At 36.0% G+C, this 23661-nt stretch overlaps 2 protein-coding genes, 1 non-coding gene and 1 pseudogene across 3 annotated transcripts in view; 2 read left to right on the top strand and 2 right to left on the bottom strand.

The window, feature by feature from the left end:
- The window catches only part of LOC125844901 (fluoride export protein 1), a 300878-nt gene that overhangs the window by 178833 nt on the left and 98384 nt on the right, over positions 1-23661 (top strand). The gene's annotated exons all lie outside the window — the stretch shown is intronic.
- TRNAG-UCC (transfer RNA glycine (anticodon UCC)) lies at positions 14217-14288 on the top strand. Its single transcript has one exon. It is a non-coding gene; the product is annotated as a tRNA-Gly (tRNA).
- On the bottom strand, positions 14912-15848 carry LOC125845974 (12-oxophytodienoate reductase 1-like; annotated as a pseudogene).
- On the bottom strand, positions 17294-22686 carry LOC125844900 (uncharacterized). The gene is made up of 2 exons (XM_049524263.1): positions 22431-22686; positions 17294-18640 (listed from the first exon to the last, which is right to left on the bottom strand). Exons 1-2 carry the CDS (start codon positions 22647-22649, stop codon positions 17489-17491), a joined length of 1371 nt encoding a protein of 456 aa, XP_049380220.1. The 5' UTR covers positions 22650-22686; the 3' UTR covers positions 17294-17488.

The following is a 23661-nucleotide window of genomic DNA, read 5'->3' as shown; positions in this document are numbered from 1 at the left end:
TTATATTCATGTAACAATAGGAGTCGCGAACTGGAGCCTCGAGGGGACCTCACTTGACTTCTAACTTATCATTTCATCTCCTTGAACTACACGTGACCTGATTCCCTTATAACCCGGGATATGTAGGATGTCCAAAACTAGGACTCAGTCACATATTTTTCTTTTCGAATAACAGTCCGGTCAAAACTTGTCACGTTGTCTACTTCTTTGTCTGAAAACTTTTTGTGTTTCCAGTCAAAGAGGGGTAAACTGTAGACACGTATTTTTGACTGAACTTAAAATTTTACACCACTTTTAGAGTTGAAATATTTTTATAAATATAAATTAAATATTTTGACTTTTCTCTTATTTTATTAAGTTTATTTTAAAAGATTTGAAAACAACAAAAATAGAATCACTTTTTAAGGTAAGTTTTATTTTTCAATTGTTTAAAAAGAAATGAAAGATTACAAAAATCTATATTATTTTAAAATTAAGTTTTTATAAATAAGCTAGTATTATTTAATTATTTTTTATTTATAGATGTTTGACTTTTTCTTAGATTTTATTAATTTTAAATACTTAGTTGGTATGTTATTATAATTTACTATTTATAGTTAATATTTATTCTTTTAAAAATAGAATAAAACTAAAACTAAAAAAATAAAAAATAACCTAAATAATCTAACTAACCTACCTCCCACACACTCCCACTCCCTCACGTTCTCCTCAACTAAACTGCCCACTACCCACTCCTATACCCACTAAACTACTACTACAAATCTGCGAAAAAACCTATCCTATATATATATGACACATACGTACAGCAAAAAAAAGGCATAAACAATAAAAAAATAGAACACACTGATATATGCACGAATCTTGGCAAACAATATATGCATCGTACTTTTGCACCTTGTGATTGAAGATCTCGAAGTCTATTTTCGCGGTTTTAAGTTCGTGATTCCTGATTGTTGGTCCTTTCTTCTCGTGAACTAATTTTCACAAGAGGTAACATTTATTTATATCATATTTTTGTATAATTTTATGTCATGATTGTGCAAGAATTGAATCTCATATATGAAAGTTGTTCAGATTTCATATGTGTTTAACCTATTAATATTATTAATGCTATATTATTGAAATATATTTGAATGCTTATATTGTTAAATTTAGATCGAGTAAAGCGTAGTATAACGTATAGTTGCTTTTGCTTGGCTAGGATTCAATATTTTTCTTTATTTGTTCTACCTTATTAAGCCAAGACATGACTCAGGAGATCTTGATCAAAAGTCCAATTTTTAGTTCTCTTTTCATATTATTTTTATGTTTGATTTCATTGATACATAAATTCTTAGTGATATTTCCTTAATGTTAAACTTTTGTAGTTATATTGATTGGACATTGATGTTTTCTATTGGACTAATATTATTATTTTTCCTTTATCCTAATTGAAGTGAAGTAGGCATAATTTTATGTTATAAATTACCAGTGGTTTGTTCATGGGGTTATACATAGATGCATGATTTTCTAAAACAAAAATAAACTTGTCATAATATGGGTTTAGTTACTGTAACAAATTTATATTTAGAATATATCTTTGAATTCTTGTCATCATATGATAAACCACTAGTTAACATTTGCATATTTGGCAAATTAATAAATTAACTTGAAAACCTTGAAGCATAATTAATAAGCATATTATTATGATTTGTTTGATCTTTAGAGTTAGCTTTCGTATTTTACGCCAATACTTGAATGTTTATGCCTAACTGATTGGATGTCGTACTTATTAAATTATTAGGGGTTATAGTTTGTTTTATAATAAATAAATAATCTGACTTGGCCATATAAAGTGCCCGTTTATATTGTTAAAGACCGAGTTGAATCGCGAATTTATCCAAGACTTGTTGAAACAAGAAAACTATACTAGACACAACACTCATAGCCGACGACAACCAAAATTCACGACTCGGGGGGTGAGATTTTTAGTCGAACTTCAACTTTGGTCTGTGGTTCTTGAACAAATCAAACTTTTCTTGTATTTTTTTTGTGAATTTTGAATTCGGTGAAGTTTTGTGTTTAAAATTTGTGGCTCACTAATGGTCCATTTTCCATTTCTATTTTCACCTTTGCCGTATTTTTATTTGGAATTAACTCTTAAAAAGTGTAATTAATTGACTTATCAATTTCAGTGAGCTATATTATATTTAGGTGTTTATTTATGATGTTGAAGTTTGGTTATTGCTAAATGTTGTCTTCTCCATTTAGTGGTAATATGGAATATTGGCCTAGATGTTTTGAAATGAGAATGCGATAAAAAATGAGTTTTCAACAAGGTATTTTAAATAAATGGACTAAGCACATATTTTTCTTGCACATTATCAACTTAGATTAGTTTGTCCTTTTTATTAATTTTTTTCTTTAAAGATAAAAATAAACCAAAGTTAACTAAGGTAACTTAAAAAGAAAATTCTTATCATGTTTGAGATGCATCACTTTAGTTGTTTTTCTTTTCATATATTTTGAAATATATATATATATATATATATATATATATATATATATATATATATATATATATTGAAATCCTTATTTTTCTTAACCTTTCTTTACTCAATATTGCTTTATATACTAAGCTGCTTACTTATGGGTTTCAATTGTATGTAAAAATGATAGCAAGTGGTTACGCTAGTATGTTTATTAATGATCTGAGGGTTAGACTTGATTTAAGGCTTAGTCAATAACCACAAAGGATTAGGATAAGATGCGAATTGGGCAAAAAAGTAATAAATGAGAATGCCTCTAACATTAGATAAGATTAATTATATTATTCATTTTTTATTTTTTTATTTTTTTAAACAAAAGAGTAATAAATAAGAAATGAGTTTCAATTAAGAATATGGTTCCACATCTTTTTGAGATACAGAAACTTAAGGATACGGTTACGCACCTTGGCCAAATTATTTTAATAATCAATTTTGTTAATTCAAACCAAGAGGTGTAAATTGAGATTATGAGGTGTGATGAACTCGAGAAAGGAAGACAGTTATGTCTCCAAATGTCAAGACCGAGAATGCAGTTATGCATCCGGTTTAAAATTAATAAAAATTCAACAATTAAAAAAAAAGCAAACCATGGCATATACACACAAATTATCCAAAAACATATCAAGATAAGTATAAGTCAATAAAAGCGACCGTGCTAGAACCACGGGACTCGAGGGATGCCTAACACCTTCCCCTCGGTCAACAAAATTCCTTACCTGAATTTTTGGTTCGCAGACCGAATAAAGAGTCATTTCTTTTTGATTAGGGATTAAACAAAAAGGTGACTTGGAACACCATAACTCAATTCCTAGTGGCGACTCTGAAAATTAAAAATAATCCCTTAATTAATAACGTCACTTAAAATGGAAAAACCCTATCCTCCGCCGTACGCGAATAGGTGTGTGACACGTATTCTGATCTTTACAAACTACTTCAAGAGGTGAAATTGGGCCAACAAAGTGAACGTAATTCTAATGCAACAGCTTCTGCCAACTGTGCTGGTATAATCACACCTCATTTCAATCCTAGTTCCTATTCTTTTTTATCTCAAATTACTTCTTCATCATGGATTCTTGATTCTGGTGCATCTGATCATATGACCTATGATATCAATCTTTTGACTGATCTCACTCCCCTGACAACAGTCATGTATGTGCATCTGCCTAATTCTCATAAATTGAAAGTGACTCACAAAGGAAGTGTCAGTATTTTTCCTGATCTGTCTTGAACAATGTTCTGTTTGTGCCTGATTTCAAATATAACTTACTTTCTATACACAAATTCACATCTCAATTTGATTGTCTACTCAATTTCTTTTCCCGTGGTGCTATTTTCTAGGGCCCTTCATTGAAGAGCCCAATGATCTTTAGGGAAGTTAAAAATGGTTTATATCTAGTCATGTCTAACCCTCTCAAATCTAGCATCTCCTCATCCCTCAAGCCTAGTGCATCATCTCTTCTGAACAATTCAAGTCCAGAAATTAGTCAAGTTTCTAAGTCTCATTGTACTCAATTTTCTAGTCGTAACAACAATGTCATTTCTATTTCTAACAATCTAGTTTCGAATGTAAGCCTATGGCATTAAAGATTAGGGCATTTGCCCATTTCTAGTATGAAGAATTTATCTAATTTCCCCGTGTCTTCCTTAAATTCTGATTTTAAATCTTGTGAAGTTTGTGCCAAAGCTAGACAAAGGAGACTTCCTTTTCCTCACAGTACCATTTCCATTAAGTCACCTTTTGAACTCATTCATGTGGACACATGGCTCCCTACAAGGTTTCTACACATGATGGACATAAGTATTTTTTAATCATAGTGGATGATTTTAGTCGAGGGACTTGGAGTTACTTATTAAAAACCAAGAGTAATGCTTTTCCTGTCCTAAAACAGTTTTTGGCCTTACTGGAAAGACAATTTAACTCCAAGGTAAAAATGGTTAGATCTGATAATGCAAAAGAATTAGGGTCCAGCCTGTCTAATTCAGATTTCTTCTCCTCCCAAGGAATATTACATCAAATGTAATGACCCTCTTTGTCATTTTTGTGTCTTGCCTTCTGTGTGTCGTTTAGAGTGTTCCTATAGCGACCCCAAGTCATTTACGACTTGCTGGGACTGACAGTTCGGTCACCTGGTCGTTCGTTTGGTCTTGGTGTGAGTTTTTGTGTTTTGGAGCTTTTGAACCTTGAACGATCATTTTTGATCAAAAGTTCATGAAGATAACATCGGAATCCAGTTCTGACGATTTCATCAGCTCCGGAAGGGTCATTTTAGGCTAGTAGCATGGTCGACATGACTCCCGAGGTTTTCAGTGTGAGTCAGTGCAATTAGGCGTTTTAGCCTTTGAATTTTGGCTTAAGTTTGACTTTGGTCAACATTTTGAGTAAACGCGCTCGGATGAGAATTCCGTCAGTGCGGTTAGCTCCGGAATGTTGAGTTTGGTCTAGATTGACCCTTCTTTTGTGTCCCGAGGTTTTTGATATCTTTCCGAGCCCTTTTGTGGGTTTTGGCTTAAAATGGCCTTTGGAAGTGGGACCCACTTTTTATCGAAATGACCTCTGATGGAAATTTCGACTGCGCCGTTGAGTCTGGAATATCGAATTTGGTATGGTTGCATATCTCGTTTGCGTGCACGGGGTTCCGAACGAGATCGGAGTACCCCGTCGGGGTTTTTAGTTTTGGAAAAATTGCAGAAAATCTGCAATATAATGCAGATTTTCAGCAACAATTCCAAAACTTCTAACTCTCTTAACTCTCTCATCTTTTGTCCGATTTGGGCGATTCAAAAGGCAAAGTTGTGAGATTTTTCGAGGGCAACGCGTTGGTGAGCTCGGATAGTGGTTTGGGGTTCCCGTTTGAGGTAAATTTCGCGAAAAACCTGACTGCTGTACTGTTTTCGAGTCCTTGTTTTTGGAATTTTTGTTTTGGTCATATCTCACTCATTTTAGCTCGGTTTTGGGTGATTCGAAGTCCCACATGTTGAGAATTGTCGTGACTTCGTTGTAGAGTGTTTAAAGAGTGCTGGACACCTTTTGATTTTCGTTTATTTCGATTTTGGACTGCTGCAGTAGGGTTTCTATTAGTTGTTTAAAGTGGGTTTTCTTGCTTGTTGGTTTTTGCTGTGTTTTAAGCCTCGGATTGTGTTCCATTTTGGAACACAAGTTTGGAGTGCTGTTTAGGGTCTCTTGACGGAGTCAAATTTGGACAGTTCGGTGCGGGTCCCACGATTCCCGTTTTGACTCCAAAATTGACCCGTCTCCGTTTGTTATGATTTTGGTGTCTAAATGACCATAGTAACGTTGTGACTCTATTTTTGATAGCGGGGCAGCGTTTTGAGACTGTTCGGAAAGGGAAAGCTCCGGTAAAGTGATTTGGAGAGCGCACGGTTGGCCTTAAGGTAGGCTACGGCTTTCCTTTATTTTAGACTGAGCTTAATTGTGTAAAAACATGTCGATTGGAGTGAATTGGGGGTGGATACTAGTTTACTACCTTACTTTGATTAGATACCTTATGTTATGATCGATTGGCCACATTTCGGGTATAGTATCATGTTGTCCGGTTTAGTAGAGTTGCATGTCTATGTGCTAAATGTTATTGTATGCTTTGTATTGTATGCCTTAGTCTAGGTTAGGCTAGCATTGCCTTAGACTTATGACCCGTGTGGGCTGGATAGCCTTGACTTTCTGCCGACGTCGTTCGGATGACTTAGCTCCTTGTAGACTGGAATAGCAGACTTGAGTCTGATAGTTTGAGCCTTAGATTAGGCGTTATCGCTACTTGTTGCACTTCTGTATCTTCTCCCTCGTATTCTGCGGTTCCGGCGCATTCTCAAAGGTTTGGTGCATCACTCGAGGCGTGGGATTGAGATAGTCTAGGCTTGGAGCCTTTTATGTAATATCTTAGAGTGGGCGGCGTTCCACGGTGGTTGTTTTTGGATTGAATCCTATTGGAGATACCATCACCCCCGGGGTCGTTCTTTCTAGCTGGGCTGGGAACGTATCGCTGGCTGGGTAGACTCGGTGATATCGGCGATCGCCCCCGGGCCTCTCTTTCTAGCTGGGCTGGGAGTGTGCTGCTGGCTGGGTGTCCCCGGGTCGCTCTTTCTAGCTGGGCTGGGAGCTGACTGCATGGTAGGACGACTCGTGATATCTACCTCACTCACGGGTCCCTCTTTCTAGCTGGGCTGGGAGCGGACTGTTTGGTTGGGTGCCCCCTAGGGTCACTCTTTCTAGCTGGGCTGGGAGTGCACTGCTGGTTGGGTGGAGTCTGATGGATTATCTTAGTTACTTTGGGCTGGTAGCCTAATTTTTCTTCTTTCTCAGTAGACTTAGCTTTTCCGTGTACCTGTCGGGCTTATGGGGGTTCGTTCAGGTTTTATTTGAGCTTGTGCACGAGTGTACCTTCTGGGTTTATGGGGGCCCAGTTAGGTTTAGTCTAGTTGTACTTAGTTTGTTTCTGGTATGCTCGTGTGCTTCATTTTCTTATCCGCTTTGACCTCTCTGTGTCTAGATTCTATCCTTTCTTATTGTTTTTACCCTTTTTGCTCAGTCGGCCTATGATGCCTACTGAGTACCTGTTGTGTTGGTACTCATGCTACGCTCTGCATCTATTTCGTGATGCAGGTCCCAGTACCAGTTACCAGCGGTGATTAGTTCCAGCCTCCATTTGCAGTTGTGATTCGGAGACGAGGGCGAGCACTTGGCGTTTTGGGGTTTGTTCTGTCTCCTTCTTTTGATTTAGCTAGTCTTGTTGCCTTTGAGACACGCTCTGTTGTGGTCCACTTTTGGGACTTGTACTCTTTATTAGATAGCTCTGTACTAGTGACTTCCAGGTTCTGGGAGGGATTTCTGTATATATTTATTTTGGGTTGCTTCTGCTTTGTTATCCTTGTTTAGATTATTATTTTCACTAGTTTCTGCCTTTTTGCTCATTGTTTGATGTTCTGGGTTACGGGTTGGCTTACCTACTGGTAGGGTATAGTAGGTGCCATCATGACTCGAGAAATCGGGTCGTGACATCAAACTTCTTGTGTCGCAACTCCTCAACAAAATGGCATAGTGGAAAGAAAGCACAAACACTTGCTAGAAACTTGTAGAGCTTTGCTTTTCCAATCCAATCTACCTTTGATTTATTGGGGGGAATGTTTACTCACTGCCACTCATATCATTAACAGATTACCCTCTAGAATTCTCAATTTTCAAACACCTTATCAAATTCTTTTTTCCAAACCTCCTAATTATCAATCTTTTAGAAATTTTGGTTTCCTATGTTATGCTAGCACCCTCTCACAACATAGGTCTAAGCTTGATCCCAGGGCAGTCCTCGCATCGGGTGAGCCCAGAAGTCAAGCAATAATCGTCAAATGTGTTTTTATTGGTTATCCTTTTAATAAGAAGGGATACAAGTTGCTCAATTTATCTACTAGGACAATCTTTGTTTCAAGAGATGTCAAGTTCCATGAAGATATTTTTCCTTTTCTAATGTCCTCTTCTCATTCCCCTTTATTTCCCTCTAATAATCACATTTCTTTTGATATTTCCACTTTTTCTATATCAGGGGCAGTACACAGTTCTTCTTTTCAGGATTCTCCTATCCCTTCATCTTCTGATCACACGTCTTATGATCACTCTTCTTCCATTTCTCTCTCCCCCTCATCTCCTAATCGTCCTCTTGATTCAATACCTTCTTCCTTTTGTCCCCCTAGACGATCATCTCGGGAATCTCATCCACTATCATATTTAAATGATTATATTTGCAATGCTGTTTTTAGCACTGATCTAACCTCTTCTTGTTTTATAGCTCCTCTTACTTCTGACATGTTACCTTCTTTTTCTTTTTCAAAATCCAACCAATCTCTCATTGATTCAGTTTGTCTTGTTACTGAACCTACCAGCTTTTCCCAAGCTTCTTTTTACCCATGTTGGCAGGATGCCATGACAAAGAAATTTGAGGCTTTGGAAGCTAATGACACCTGGAAGGTTGTCGATCTCCCTTTTAGGAAGAAAGCCTTGCCTTGCAAGTAGGTTTATAAGGTGAAATATAAGACAGATGGTTCAATTGAAAGATACAAGGCACAGTTGGTTGTTAGAGGTGATTTACAAAGGGATGGTATTGACTTTACAGAAACTCTCACCAGTGGTCAAAATGACCACTGTGAGATGTCTTCTTGTTGTTGCTGTTAAGAAAAATTGGAATCTATTTCAGTTGGATATAAATAATGCGTTTCTTCATGATGATCTCCAAGAAGAAGTATACATGAAATTTCCTTTGGGTATGCCTACTGTTCATCCTAATCAAGTTTGTAAACTTAAGAAATCATTGTATGGGCGTAAGCAAGCCTCACGTCAACGGTATGCTAGGCTTACTAGAGCTCTTCATTTCAAAGGGTATTCACATTCTTTAAATGATTATTCCTTGTTTTACAAAAAGACATCAGTTGGAGTTTGCATTATTGCGGTTTATGTGGATGACATACTACTCACAAGGGATGATTTGACTGAATTAACTGTTTTGAAAGATTTTCTCCACTTTGAATTTAAGATTAAGGATCTTGGTATTGCAAGTTTCTTTTTAGGAATGGAACTCATCAGAGAATCTCAACGCTTGATTGTTACGCAGAAGAAATTTACCTTGGAACTCTTTTCTGAATTTGATTGTATTGACAAGAAGGCTACTCCTTCACCTCTTGACCCTTCCACCAAACTTGGGGCAGATGTTGGTGACTTATTGTCTGTCCCACTATTTATCGCTTGCTGATTGGCAAGCTCAATTTTCTCACTCACACCCGCCCTGATTTATGTTTCGCAGTACAACATTTAAGTCAATACATGCAATCCCCTCGCATACCTCATTATCAAGCTGCAATCCATTGCTTACGATACCTAGTTGGGAACTCTGGACTTGGCCTCCCATTTCGCCCTGATTCTTCTTTTGATCTCTTGGCCTATTGTGATGCTGACTGGGGTTCCTTCCCTGAATCGCGTCATTCGATTAGTGGATTCTTCATTAATCTTGGTGGCTCACCTATTTCTTGGAAATCAAAGAAACAACCTTTGATTTCCCTTTCTTCTGCCGAGGTCAAATATCGTTCGATGAGACGTGTTGGCTTACATACTTCATTTGATTCAAAGAAGAAGAAAGAGTTATCAAAGATGAAGTCAAGGGAGAAGGCTAAAATCACTACAGCTCTTCTTGCATTTATGAAGAACTTTGGGCCTCCTATTCAAGCCCAACATACTCAGCCTAATATCAATTCACATTTAAATTCTTTCCTGAAGAATGAGTTCAACCCAACTCCACAAATAATACCTAAGAATTGTAGTACTTAGATTTCCTATTTTATCCTTTTCTACATTGTAAAAGAATATATTTAGTTACATCACAACCAATCATGTATAGGACAACTGTTGAATTTATTACAGGATTAGAATGTTCTTTTTAATTCCTTTGTAATTGTATATATATAGATTATTCTGGGGAGGATCAATAGACAGGAAGAAAAATTTCTCAATCGTTCTCTTATTATTTTTTCTACATATATGCATCATAGCCGTCCACAAGTCATAAATGGTTGAAAGATTTAGTATAATCAGTCTCAAAATACAATAGTACTGTTCAGAAAACAGAAACAACAACAAAGCAATTAGAGTTACTTGCTAGCACCATCTCAATATCAAGAATGTTGTAAAAGGAAGTATAGATCATCGTAGAATAGTCGAGGGATGAATTACGAGCAACAAGATCAACACAAATATATGCAACAAACTCATATTGTATTGATTAGAGAAAAATGGAGTTATAGGCCAGTTGAGTCTTAACTCTTTCATTAACAATAAACAACATGAAAAACTTCAAAGGAAAAAAATTACAAAATTGAAAATGGAGATTGTATAGCTATAAAATCAAAACAATTAAAATAAGACAACTTCATGATATACCCTAATCACTACAAATCATATAGCTAAAGCATTACATATCGATCAAGTCGTTAAGCCTTAATCTAGACTAAGAACATTATATGAATCCTCTATATACTTTTCACTCTATTCATATATATATTTCATTCCAAGCTAAATAATTTATCTTTTAAGGTGAATTAAGATTATCAAATACTAGAAGTTATCTAAATTGTTTAGTTACTCCCATGTCGATATATAATTCACTTACCTAACTAACAAAAAATCAAGTAACTAATATACGATAGCAATTGTTCCCAATTAATTGGCACCATCTAAATGAATATTTCGTGTTTTGTGAATTGACGCACTCTGAAAGACTTTAAAACTTTGGGTATTATATGTGTTTTAGGGTTGAGGAAGTTAGACGTGTTATTAGTAGGATGAGTAGAGGAAGAGCGACCGAATCTGATGAGATTCCAGTGGAGTTCCGGAAGAACCCATACAAGGCAGGTATGAAGTGGGTGACTAGATTCTTAATGCTATTTTTAAGACGGGGAAAATGCCTGACGAATGGAGGTAGAGTATAATGGGTCTATTGTACAAGAATAAGGGTGATATCCAAAACAATAACAATTACATGGATATCAAATTAGTAAGCAACACTATAAAGATTTGGAAGATAGTGGTGGAGATGAGGATAAAGAAAGAGGTGTGTCCATTTCTGAGAATAAATTTGGAATAATGTCAGGGCGTTCTACTATTAAGCCTTCAACCTTTTGCGGAGATTGGTGGAAAAATATAGAGAAAGAAAGAGGGACTTACTTATGGTGTTTATTGACCTTGAAAGGCCTATAACAAACTCACGATAGATGCTCTCTGTAGGTGTTTGGAGGGTAAGGGTGTCCCAATTGTATATAAGGGTGCTAAATGACATATAGGTGGGCAAAGACTTGGGTGATAAATTACATATAAGTGGGCAAAGACTTGGACTAGAACAATGGGAGGAGACTCGAAGCACTTTTCAGTTGAGACGGGCATCATGGATCAATTCTTAGCATGTTCTTATTTTCTTTGGTGATGGATGAGTTGATGCGGTTTATTCAGGAGGAGGTTTCATGGTGTATATTTTTGGTGGATGACATCGTACTGATTGAGAGACACTAGACAAAGTTAATGCTAGATTAAAGGTTTGGAGACACACTATGGAGTCCAAAAGATTCAGGTTGAGCAGGACAAAATTAGAATATTTGGAGTAAATATTCAATGTTGTGTTAGATGAAGCGGAAGTGGAAGTAAGACTTGCCACACGGAATAGTCTCAAGAGAATTTTTTAAAAGTATATTTGGTCTGTAGTTCAGGATAGTGGGAATATCAATGATGATGTCACACATCGCATTAGGGCGGCATGGATAAAATGAAGGCTTGCCTCTGGAGTTTTGTGTGATAAGAATTTGTCACCTAAACTAAAGTAAGTTCTATAGAGTGGTGGTTAGTCTGTCCTTATTGTATGTGTGGAGTGCTAGCCAATCAAGAACTCACATATCAAGAAGATGCATATTGTGGAGATGAGGATGTTGCAATAGATGTATGGGCTTAAAAGGAGCGACAAGATTATGAATGAGGCTATCCGAGAGAAGGAGGGAGTGACCTCTGTGACAGACACAATTAGGGAAGCGAGACTGAGATGGTTTGGGCATGTGTAGAGGAGGTGCAATACCCCAATAATGAGGTGCGAGAGGTTGGTTATATAGACCAGATCAACAATGATATATTGAGTGTAATTTTAAATTTGAGTTTAAAAAAGATAAAATATATATAGACCTTATTCCCTATGTCTATGGAGTAGAGAGTCTGTATTTAATCCCTCGGCTCAGAAGAAAGAGAAATCAAAGTAGGAATGCAAGGAAAAAAAAATACCTTAGTCCTTACCTTTAAAGGGTAGAAAATCTCTTTTTATAGACCGCTGGCTGAAAAAATAATCAAAGTAGGGGTGCAACCTGCAAGAAAAAAATAGTAAGACAACACAATAACAAGAAATAAAACTAGATACCAAGACATGTTAAAAAAGAAAAAAAATAATGATAGCAATGTGGTAAGATAGACACAACTAAAGAAGCAATATGTAACATTTCCGTTCCCAAAGGTCACCTTTTATTTTGTCCAAGAAAATGGGCAAAAAACTACTCTATTTATTAGAAGATTCACCTTAACAGTGTTTTCAAAAACGTTTGGGTAGAGTTTCGGGGTGAATTTTAGGGCAGGGCGTATCAAATACGCTCCGCGAAGCAAATTAAAAATATAGATTCATAAAGCGAAAGTTTTAGAATTTGGGGTGTAAGCCCCGAACGTAAAAGCGTAAGCCTTGGACGTAAACATGTACGCCTTGAGCGTTAATTTTTTTTGAACCTTTTTTACTTTAAATCATATTTTTTATTATTGGTGAATGATATTTCTCAAATAGTAATTATAATACTTTTTTTTCTTCATTATTGGTTATTAATACCTATCTCAAATAAAAATCATAATATTTTTCTATATATTATAGATACTTATTTATTAAAATTTATTTGTGGAATCATTGAAAGTTTTATTTTTACTTATTTTCTTAGTAATAAAATCAGAAAATTAAATATACATGAGACTACGCGCCTGTAGATCCATGGGATTTACGCCCCGTGTCTCGGAGCTCGCGCATCGCCTCATACTGCATGAAACACCTCGTCTCACGCCCCCGCCTTTTAAAACACCGCACTTTAATATATGTAATTGGATAATCAAATTGATATCGGAAAAGGGTCAAATATACCCCTGTACTATTGGAAATAGTTTAAATATACCCCTAGTTATACTTTCGGGCTAAATGTACCCCTTCCATTATTTTTTTGGCACATATTTACCCTTATAACTAACAGAGGGACACATGGATGACTAGGATTAAAAGAAATCATCCAATTTTAACCATACCCAATTATAAGGTGATCCGCCCTGTCCAAATTAATTTCTTCGATCCAATTAATATTATCCGACCCAATTTAAACTTCAAAGATAAAAAATCAGAGGACCTGTAAATATAATCCATTTTGCAAACAAAATTAGTAGTTTTTTGGTTTACTCCATCTCTTTCACTGGATCTATATAATAATTAACAGACACTAGGGAGAGTACAAAATTATGGATGAGCTGATGCCGCCAGCAAATTCAAGTCCTCTTACTCTTCTTACCTTCTTGGAAAGAGCAGCTACTATCTATGCCGATTGCACTGTCATGGAAAATTTTTAGAAATGTTTTCAGTTGGAGGTGATAAACATTTTGATCCTTATAAATTAAAGCAAGAAGCACAAATAAAATTCTTTAGGTTTTTTATGGTTGAATTTTAAAATTGGGTCAGATGATATTAATTGGGTTGGGTAAAATTGATTCGGGTGGGGCGGATTACCTTACAATTGGGTATGGTTTAAATTAGATGGTTTCTTTTAATCCTAGTTGTTCATGTGTCCCTCTGTTTATTATAAGGGCAAATATGTGCCAAAAGTATAATGGGAGGGGTATATTTAGCCCGAAAGTATAATTAGGGGTATATTTGAACTATTTCCAATAGTACAGGGGTATATTTGACCCTTTATGATATGTATTTCATCATTCTTAATTACAAATTTTGAGTTCAAGCCATAAATATGAAATTGTCTTCAATAAGAAGTGCTTTACCCTCCAACATAGGATTTTATAGTGAAAATCCAAAATTATCGGGCCTCAAAGCATTATAAAATATTTAAAAGTACTGTTAAAAAGCATCAGCGTTTGTAGTCCAACGGTTAGGATAATTGCCTTCCAAGCAATAGACCCGGGTTCGACTCCCGGCAGACGCATTTGATTGTAGTTTTTTATTTTCAATTTCAAATACTGTCCCAATATCTTTTTTTAAAGAAAATTATTTTCTAGATTCAGAAAATCATAAACTTATTTAACTGTATTTAAGGTTCACAATTTTCCGTACATATGTAAAGAGGTATTGAGACATTTTTTTATTTTGATCTTTGAAGATAAGCTAACCAAACATTAGAAAGTTGGAAAATGCACTTCAAGCTAGAAAATATTTTCCATCATACCAAACACACTCCTCTGTTCTAGATCGTAATGACTAAAACCTATTTAGACCAATGAAGTGTTTCAAATCTTAATGAAAACAAATGCGCTTAATAATCCGTCTGAACCATTCAAATTCTGACCTCTAAACAAATGAGGCCTAAATCTAAATAACTTTACCTCAAATGGAAGTATTGTACTAGTAGTGAAAGGAACACGAACATCATTAAACTTATAATGAAACAACACCACTAATAATTTTGGGATTAGAATTGGGTTCTGAAGCTTCAACCTTCACAAAATCTCCAAAATTATAAATGACATCTACAAAATTGATAATTTTTAGTATGAGGGCACTTTAAGGCACAAATATGGATCAAGATAACATACTATAAGTTCATCTAATTCATGCAGCAGATTCAAGAAATGGATAGTCTATATAACCAACAACATGATCGGATATATAGAATGTCTCCCTGTTATACTTGTTGAGAGTAGCATTAACCTTGAATCTCTTTGGTGAATCCGGATTAGCCAAGAATATATAGACGTCCATACACAGTAAAATCAGATGCAGAAGTCCCCAAAATGCCAGTTCCACCATCAGGGCCTAGCAAGAAGCATAATTTTGTTCCAAAGCTTCGTTTCATTCAAGCAACTCTGAACAATCACAACTTTCCTCGTCTTCATTTTTAATCCTTGGCTCGACCATGTGGTAGTATAAAATGTCATACTTGTTCAATGATGTCAGCTAAGTAAAGGCCCAGGGCACTGGGATTTGAGTCCCCTGATTCCGCGTATTCTGCAAATGGGGAAAGCCTTATTCCAACTCTTTCAGCTCCAATCTCATTGGCAATAGCAGCAACTATTTCAAAAGTGAGTCTGCAACGATTCTCCAGAGAGCCTCCATACTGATCACTTCTGTCATTTACTTGGTCTATTAGAAAACCGTGAGTTCCGTGGATCTCAACCCCATCAAAACCTACAAATTGAACAATAAATAGATGAAAAATGAAAGCCAACATAGAGAATGATTATTTGTCTCCAAAATTTACACTAGTTGTTGTTATAAGACCTCTGCCTTGTCAAAGGTGCCAAAACAATTCTGTAGATAAGAAATTCCTTTTATTCACATTACCAAATGTTATACTTCAAAAAAACTACTAAAACAGAAGGCAGTAACTGCTGCTACAAAATCCTGTCGAAGAGGCAACAACTGCGAAAAAAGCAGAACATGTAAAAACCACAACACATGAAGATGTACACAACATTTGGATTGCTTTTCCATTTTCTATTCTCTCCGTTTTTATAACATGAATATTAACCTGAGAAATAAAGACCATTCCTGCTATAAATTCCTCATGAAAGCAAGAAGTTAAACCTAAGATGACACCTTTAATGAAGTGTCGTTTTCTCATTCCCTCATTAGATGATGATTGAAGGCTAATACTGTGACTTCATTTTGATGAAGTGAATTTAGTTCCCCAACAACATCCTTCAGTGCAATTTGATGTGAACTTTCTGTAGTTTCGTTTTTATTTGAGGGTTCAAGGAGAAAATTATAGTTAACAACTAGGAATGTCGCCTTATAGGCGATAAATTACAGACACCTCCCCTCCTAACTCTTCATTGGATATCCCTTTGGAAGTAAAGGGTAAAAGGTGTTAAGTCTGGATACCAAGAAAATAAGCACTTCCAGAAATGTAGTTTTCTATGAGCATGTCTGTCACAAGGTGTTTTTGCTTCACTTCTAGAGAGTACTGTGAAGTTGAAAGCCAAGGAAGAAGTGACTCTATCTGACCCAACATATTATAGAAAGCGCATTGCCAAACTGAACTTTCTTACTAACATAAGATTAGACATCGCATATGGTGTCCAACACCTTATCCAGTTCATGCGAGACCCCGGGAAACCACATTTGAAGGCAACATTTCATCTGCTGAGGTATTTGACGAGTGATCTTACCTTGGGCATTTTCTTGTCCAAAGATCCAGATTGTACTATATAAGGGCCTACTATGACTCAGATTAGGCTCATGTCCAGACTCTAGGAGATCAGTGAGCGGTTATTTGGTTCTGTTAGGAAACAGTCCAAGAAGCAGGAAATTGTTTCCTTGTCCTCAGCTGAAGCAGAATATATATATATGCCACTAAGGAAGGTAGTTCGAGAGTTGTCGTGGTTGTGTAGACTCTTTACAGAATTGACCATTGCCTTTCCTAAACCAGTCACACTACTTTGTTAAGATCAGTCTGCCTTACACATTGCGAAGAACCCTATCTTTCATGAAAGAACTAAACACATAGAAGTGGATCACCATTTTGTGAGAGACAAACTACAAGGATTGATTTAGTTGTGTCATGTTGCTACACATGATCAGCTTGCAGATGTGCTTACTAAAGCTTTGAGAGATCTAAAACATTCTGCAGTTACGAACAAGTTGGCTGTGAAGTACTCCCCTCCCAACATGAGGGGTATTAGAATCAGAGATGTATTTGTATTGTGAAATTTACTTAACTGTGTATTAGTGCACCTATATTGTACGTTAATTTTGAGTAGGAATCAAAGAAGACAAAATATGAAAAATGGTTGAGGATTTTAAACAAGAAGAGTACCTATGAGATAATTGAAAGTTTCCCATTTTATAGGGAGTCAGCAATGGAATTTCCTCTTCTCCCCCTCTGTTGTTGCTCAATAATTACTCCACTTGGGGTTCGTTTGGGATAGTGCATTAGAAAAATAATACGTCATCCGTCCCATATTTGTTGATTATCTCACTAAAAATAATTGTCACATATTAGTTGTTCGCATTAACTAAAATTTTCCTATATTATCCTTGCAATTAATTCTTTTTGAAAGAGTTCACAATTGCAATTAATCCTTCCATAGCGAGCAAGTATGTCAATTAAGCTCTTATTGAATGTCAACTTTCAGAAAACATCTATCAGCAAACAATGTAGTATCACAGCTACAAACAATAAGGTATTCACTTCTTCGACAGCTTCTCCTTCATCCTCTGCACTGCACTTCTAAGAGTATCTTCATCTTTGCAGAAGGTAAACCTCACAAGATTCTTTCCTTCTTCTGGATTTAGATAGAACACGCTAGTTGGAATGGCTACAACACCAACTTCCTTGATCAGGTATTCACAGAAAGCAATGTCATTGTCCAACCCAAAAGGGGTATGATCAACAACCACAAAGTATGTTCCACTCGAGGGGTATACTGTGAAACCAACTGCCTTTAACCCCTCCACCAATATTGCCTTTTTGGCTGAGTAGTCCCTCTTAAGCTCCTCATAATAAGAATCTGGGGTTCTAAGGGCAGTAGCAGATGCATATTGCATCGGAGTGGATGTTGCAAAGGTGAGGTAGGAATGCGCCTGTCTTACTCCCCAAGTCAAGTGAGGAGGAGCTATTGCCCAACCTATTTTCCAGCCTGTTAGAGAAAATGTCTTTCCCAAAGAATTCATGGTTACAGTTCGTTCATACATCCCTGGAAGAGAAGCAATTGAAATGTGTTCCATTTCAAAGGCTAACTTGTCATAAACCTCATCAGCAAAAACTAGAACATCATTCTCAATGCACAGAGAGGCAATGGCATTGAGTTCTTCTCGAGTGAACATCTTTCCAGTGGGGTTATGCGGAGTATTCAGGAGGATTGCTCGAGTATTCTTAGATACTGCTGATTTTAGCTCCTCAATCGGAAGAGAAAAATCTGGTGGTCTTAAAGTAATACCCTTTACCTTTGCTCCAGCCATAGATAAAGTAGCTTCATAAGAATCATAGAAAGGAGCAAACAGGATGACCTCATCACCAGGATTTATCAAACCCAACATGGTGGCAGCAATTGCTTCAGTACAGCCTGAAGTCACAGTGACTTCCTTTTCGGGGTCAACATCAAGTCCACTGTCTTTCTTGAATCTAGCAGCCACAGCAGAGTTGAGGTCTGGGACTCCATATCCTCGAGCATACTGATTTTTACCTTCCTTAATTGATTGAATAGCTGCTTCTTTTACAAAATCCGGGCCGTCAAAGTTGGGGAAGCCCTGGCCGAGGTTTATAGCTCCATGCTTGATGGCTAGCATACTCATCTGGGTGAAAATTGTAGTTTTGAACTTCTCTAGGCGCTTGGCAACCTAAAAGAAACAGCAAGAATACATCAGAAGGTAAATGAAGACATCCAATATCTCAAAAAAAGATCATATTCTTTTTCCCATCACTTCAAGAGAAATTTATGGATTACTGTATAGTTGCTGTCCAAAAAGTGACACAAGTGTGCAATCAATTATAAGGTACAAAAAGAATAAATTGAAAGACTAATGAGCTCAAATCAGAGCAGTCCAAATAGTTTCCAACTTGTGGTGGTGTTAAACTCCAACTACTGGAATATGCTGTCTCAAACAAGCATTTTTGTGTATCTTAGGTTCTCAGAATACTTTATGGCAGACCTCAAGGCTTATTGCACAAGTGTATCTCAAAGTAAATTCTTCAGTCGCTTGATGTTCCGTAGGTCTTGCATCAAAGCTGGCTGTAACTCTAGCATAGCATGTAAATGCTTCAGTCGCTTGATGTTCCGTATGTCTTGCATCAAAGCTGGCTGTAACTCTAGCATTGCATTTTATAAAGAGAGAACTCAATGTTATCCAAGATCCTCTAATTAAGGCTTATGTTTAATATGGTACAGCAGTGCTTCTATTTAAATAAGGACATACTACAGCATAGGCATGTGCTGAAAACATAGGTTTCCGATAGCTGTTGAGATTGTTTTTAAATGCTGTTCATGAGAGAGAGATCACAACTTTCTTAACTGGTTTGCTATCTACTGTGCTTCAAGGGAGCTTAATTATTTAATATTCTAACTACCTTCAATGAGAATTTACACATTTTCTGAAACAATTTTAGACCTTTGTCATGCATAAATTTTAACAACTAAAATTCACAAATTGAAGATAAAGAGTCACAGGAGATTCCTCAAATAGTCCAAAATCTCCCAAATATTTATTCAATTGGTTTCTCCTTCAGCTTTTGGCACAAAACCTTTTAACAGTTCTGGTTGTCACCCAAGTAATTTGATCAAAGAGGTTGCTAACATATTTTTGAAATTCGCATGAACCAAAACACAGGGAATGGCACCAATGGAGAAAATGCTGGATTAATTAGTATCTAACTAGCGATCAATAAAACATAAAATGAACAATGGGAGACCAGGTTTCCAGTAGAGATGAAAATGTTGTGTGATATCAGAGTTACTTGATATCAGTGCTGGTGGGGAGGTACCTAGTGGATTAGTGGAGGCGTACAACAGCTAGAACGGACACTACCATTATGAAAAATATAGTATCTACCAAAAGTGGTTGCTAATGTTTTCTTAAAAATAATTTGGAGTAAGCCAAAAAAATAAAGGAACTTAGGGATGGAGAGAATGCCAAATTTATTTGTTTCTGACAAAATTATCCTAAATCATTGGAGTGCACACAAATTAACACTCCTACCTTTGCAACCTACTCATTAAACTCTCCTAACTAGCAACACTCAGACAACATGGTCAAGATTTTACTTCTTCCCCTTCCAGTATGCACTCCGGCAAACTCCCAAGTTAGACTAACGACAACCTCAAACTTACCCAATGATGGAACAACCCAAGGCAACAGGGAAAGTTCCAGATCAAGACAGCTACAACAGATAGCCAATCGTCCAATATTGGCTTCCTGATACAATTCTAGACTTCTCATATGCTAAAGAAATCAACATTAGAAGCTTCAACCAGTTACTTCATTATAGTTCTCTTCAAGCAATTGAAAACAACATATCAATCATGGTCACAACTTATAACCAACATGCAGCAAAGGAAATTGCCCAAAACCATCAATTATGAGGTATTATTTGACAAGAGTATCCTAATGGCCTAAAAGCATATTTCCATGTTTCCTACGTATAGAGCAGGTTTCTTGGTTAGAAGTCCTCCAAAATGGAAAACTGTCTTTAATACAAAAGATTTATACAACGTAGTTGTGATTCATTGAAGCCTCCCGTAGACCATTTTAGTTAAGAACTTATACCTAGTAGGAAAATCCCAATGATCACAATACAATGAAGGACATTTATACAAACTAGGATGTCCAGGAAAACGGTGACTTCCATTCCTAGGGTGGCCCTTTTATGTCCAATAGTCTGAGACTTCAAGTCTTTTTTTTTTTTTGAGAAGGAAGAGTTTTATCAAATGAAATAAATCAACATGCAATAGAAAGTGAAAGAAATCTACATGAACTACAAAAGAAAGGAAATCCCTTTTACAAAAACAAAAGAGATGAAACTCTACCATGTAGTCTGAGACTTCAAATTTTCGAATTCAGTGAACACTAAAAGACACAAATCAAGTAGCTTTTAAGAAGAAGTAATTGAAGGAGGAAGCATGAAAATTACAAGACGATGCAGATACTGTTGACGGATATGGAAGTGCATTATGAAAGTAAATGGAGTTATAGATGTATCAAAGCACCTAAGATGAGGTGCACACTGCAAACAATCGTTGAATCAAAGAGAATGGTATTGGAAGTTACCAACAACTGAAGATGGAGAAACCTTTAAAGAGTACAAGAGAGTGAAAAGAAAATCGAAGAATTAAGTGTAAGAGGACTTCCACAAAAGTTAGGGACAAGGGAAATAGAAGGAGAAAAAGTGTAAACTAACATATGACTTAGAGAAGAGAGTTAAAGACTTGATTCAAGAGAAGTGTACTAATAACATTACCAAACGAATTTTGATAGGAGATTATGAAATAAATGGAAGGAGATGTTGAATACACAGAATGAGAACAAATTAATATGTTCTCAAACATTCAAAACGGACAAAAACCTTAACTACACTCATAGATCCAAGACAATTGAAGCGAAGGAAGCCATGAAAAATATGAGAGGTAGGACAACTTATGGATGAGATGATATCCCTTTTAAGATTTGTAAATGCCCTCGATAGGTTAGGGTATATGGATAACCACCAACAATTCAAAGTGATATTAAATATTAGAAAGAAGATAAAACAAGTAAAGAAAGAGCACCTTAGTTCTGACGAAAGAGCAATGAATATATTCAAAGTTATATATTGATCGTATTAAACCTATGAATGACACATAAAACTTCATGAATTCAATATTACAAGGGTGGTAAAGATATTCCTTGGCTTTGAGAAAACATAGGATGAGTGATAAGAAAATCTTGTGCTTGAAAAGCAAAGAACTCATATCTAATATACAAGGACCATTGTGGACGCGTATGTATGACCGAGTGGTCACAAGTGTGACAATAGAAAGTGAAGATATAGTGAAATTTATCCATAAACATGGGTTTACACCACAATTTTTTCTAGAGTCCACACTTATTTATCCTAGTCATGGATGAGCTAACCCAAAATTATATAATGTGATTCCCTGGTACATGCTATTTTATATAAAACTGTATTAATTGATCAAATAACAGCATATCTAAAGGAATTATCTAAACCTCTATCAACTTGATCAGGGATTGCGATACAGTGTCTACAAATCCCACTATTCTCATCTAATACAATAGTTTATGTGATCATCCATGATCAAAGTCATATTTTTCAGTAAAAGAAACATTAGGGAGGCCACCACATCTATAACTGCACCGGATCTTGTAGGAGTCCCTTACATTCAGTGTAAAATAAAGATTATCTCAAAAGTTGAGCTACAGTTTAACCACAAAAAAAAAACTAAAACCTAAACAACTTCAATGTTCTTTCATTGTGAAAGAGTGAAAAAAGAAGAAGGGAAAAAGCTTCAATCTTTAATTTCTCTGCTAAACACCATCAATTACACAACAACTATTCTCCCCTAAAGTTATCAATTTGGAAGAGTCCGTCTATCAAATGGCAAGTACAAAAGAAGAAAAAACCAAAATGGGTTACCTGAATAGGCTTAGGAACTATCTGGGTTGACTTATCTTGAGTAGAAACAGCCTCATCAATCTGGGTTGAAGCGGTGGCCATTGGAGAAGGGTATTTTCTTGAAATGCTGGTGGAAAAAGTGCGGAGAATATAGGGTTTAAAGCTCTTCAATGGCTGCGGAAGCATTTCATTGGAATACTGAGGTGTCCAGGTACATCGAATTGCTTGAGAGATTCGCATCCGTGTTTATTGGTAAGTGGTAGAAACTCATCCGATTCAAAATGGTCTTTATGTGTATTCACCTGCCATGAGATAAGACATCAGCTTTGTTTGTTATGGAGAAAATGACTTTTACACCCTTTTAAGTTGGAAACGTGTAAAATGCTGGGAACAAATTGACGTGCATATACAGTATTATACACTTCTTTCTTTTACCTTCTAAAATACAACGGGTAAATTAGACTTTTCTCAATTGTTTGAGTTCTACAATATAAGGGGTCGTTTGATAGAGTGTATTGAAGAAAATAATATTTGTATTAGCTTGGTTTATTAATAGTATCTTGTTTGGTATATTTTTTCTTATATATGCATAACTAATGCTTGTATTAGTAGTGTAGACCTTTTTAAGTTTGAAAAGTGAAAACGTGCAAAATGCACTCTCACATCTTTGGAATAAATTGACGTGTATTAATAATACCTTGTTTGGTACACTTTTTTAACTTATGCATAACTAATGCTTGTAGTAGTAATATAGACCCTTTTAAGTTTGCAAATTGGAAACGTGTAAAATGCATTCTCACATCTTTGGAACAAATTGACGTGCATACTCACTTCCTTCTTTCGTTTTGCTTCTAAAATTCAAGGGGTAGTTGAAGGGCAAATTAGACTTTCTCAATTGTTTGAGTTCTACAATATAAGGGGCCGTTTGGTAGAGTGTATTGGAGAAATAATATTTGTATTAGCTTGGTGTATTATTACTACCTTGTTTGGTACACTTTTCTAACATATGCATAATTAATACTTGTATTAGTATTTTAAATTTGGAAATTGGAAACGTGCAAAATGCACTCTCACATCTTTGGAACAAATTGGTGTGCATACTCACTTCTTTCTTTCTTTTAGCTTCTAAAATACAAGGGATAGTTGAAGGGCAAATTAGACTTTCTCAATTGTTTGAGTTCTACAATATAAGGGGCTGTTTGGTAGAGTGTATTGAAGAAATAATATTTGTATTAGCTTGATGTATTACTAG

This window comes from Solanum stenotomum, chromosome 11, assembly GCF_019186545.1.
Source record: "Solanum stenotomum isolate F172 chromosome 11, ASM1918654v1, whole genome shotgun sequence".
In the NCBI taxonomy this organism is placed as follows: domain Eukaryota; kingdom Viridiplantae; phylum Streptophyta; class Magnoliopsida; order Solanales; family Solanaceae; genus Solanum; species Solanum stenotomum.
This window is presented reverse-complemented; position numbering and strand designations above follow the sequence as displayed.

Coding starts and splice junctions, on each gene's coding strand:
- LOC125844900 (XM_049524263.1), bottom strand. CDS start 22,649: ATGCGAATCTCTCAAGCAATTCGATGTACCTGGACACCTCAGTATTCC. Junction 18,641..22,430: donor TAGTTCCTAAGCCTATTCAG/GTAACCCATTTT, acceptor TGTTTCTTTTAG/GTTGCCAAGCGCCTAGAGAA.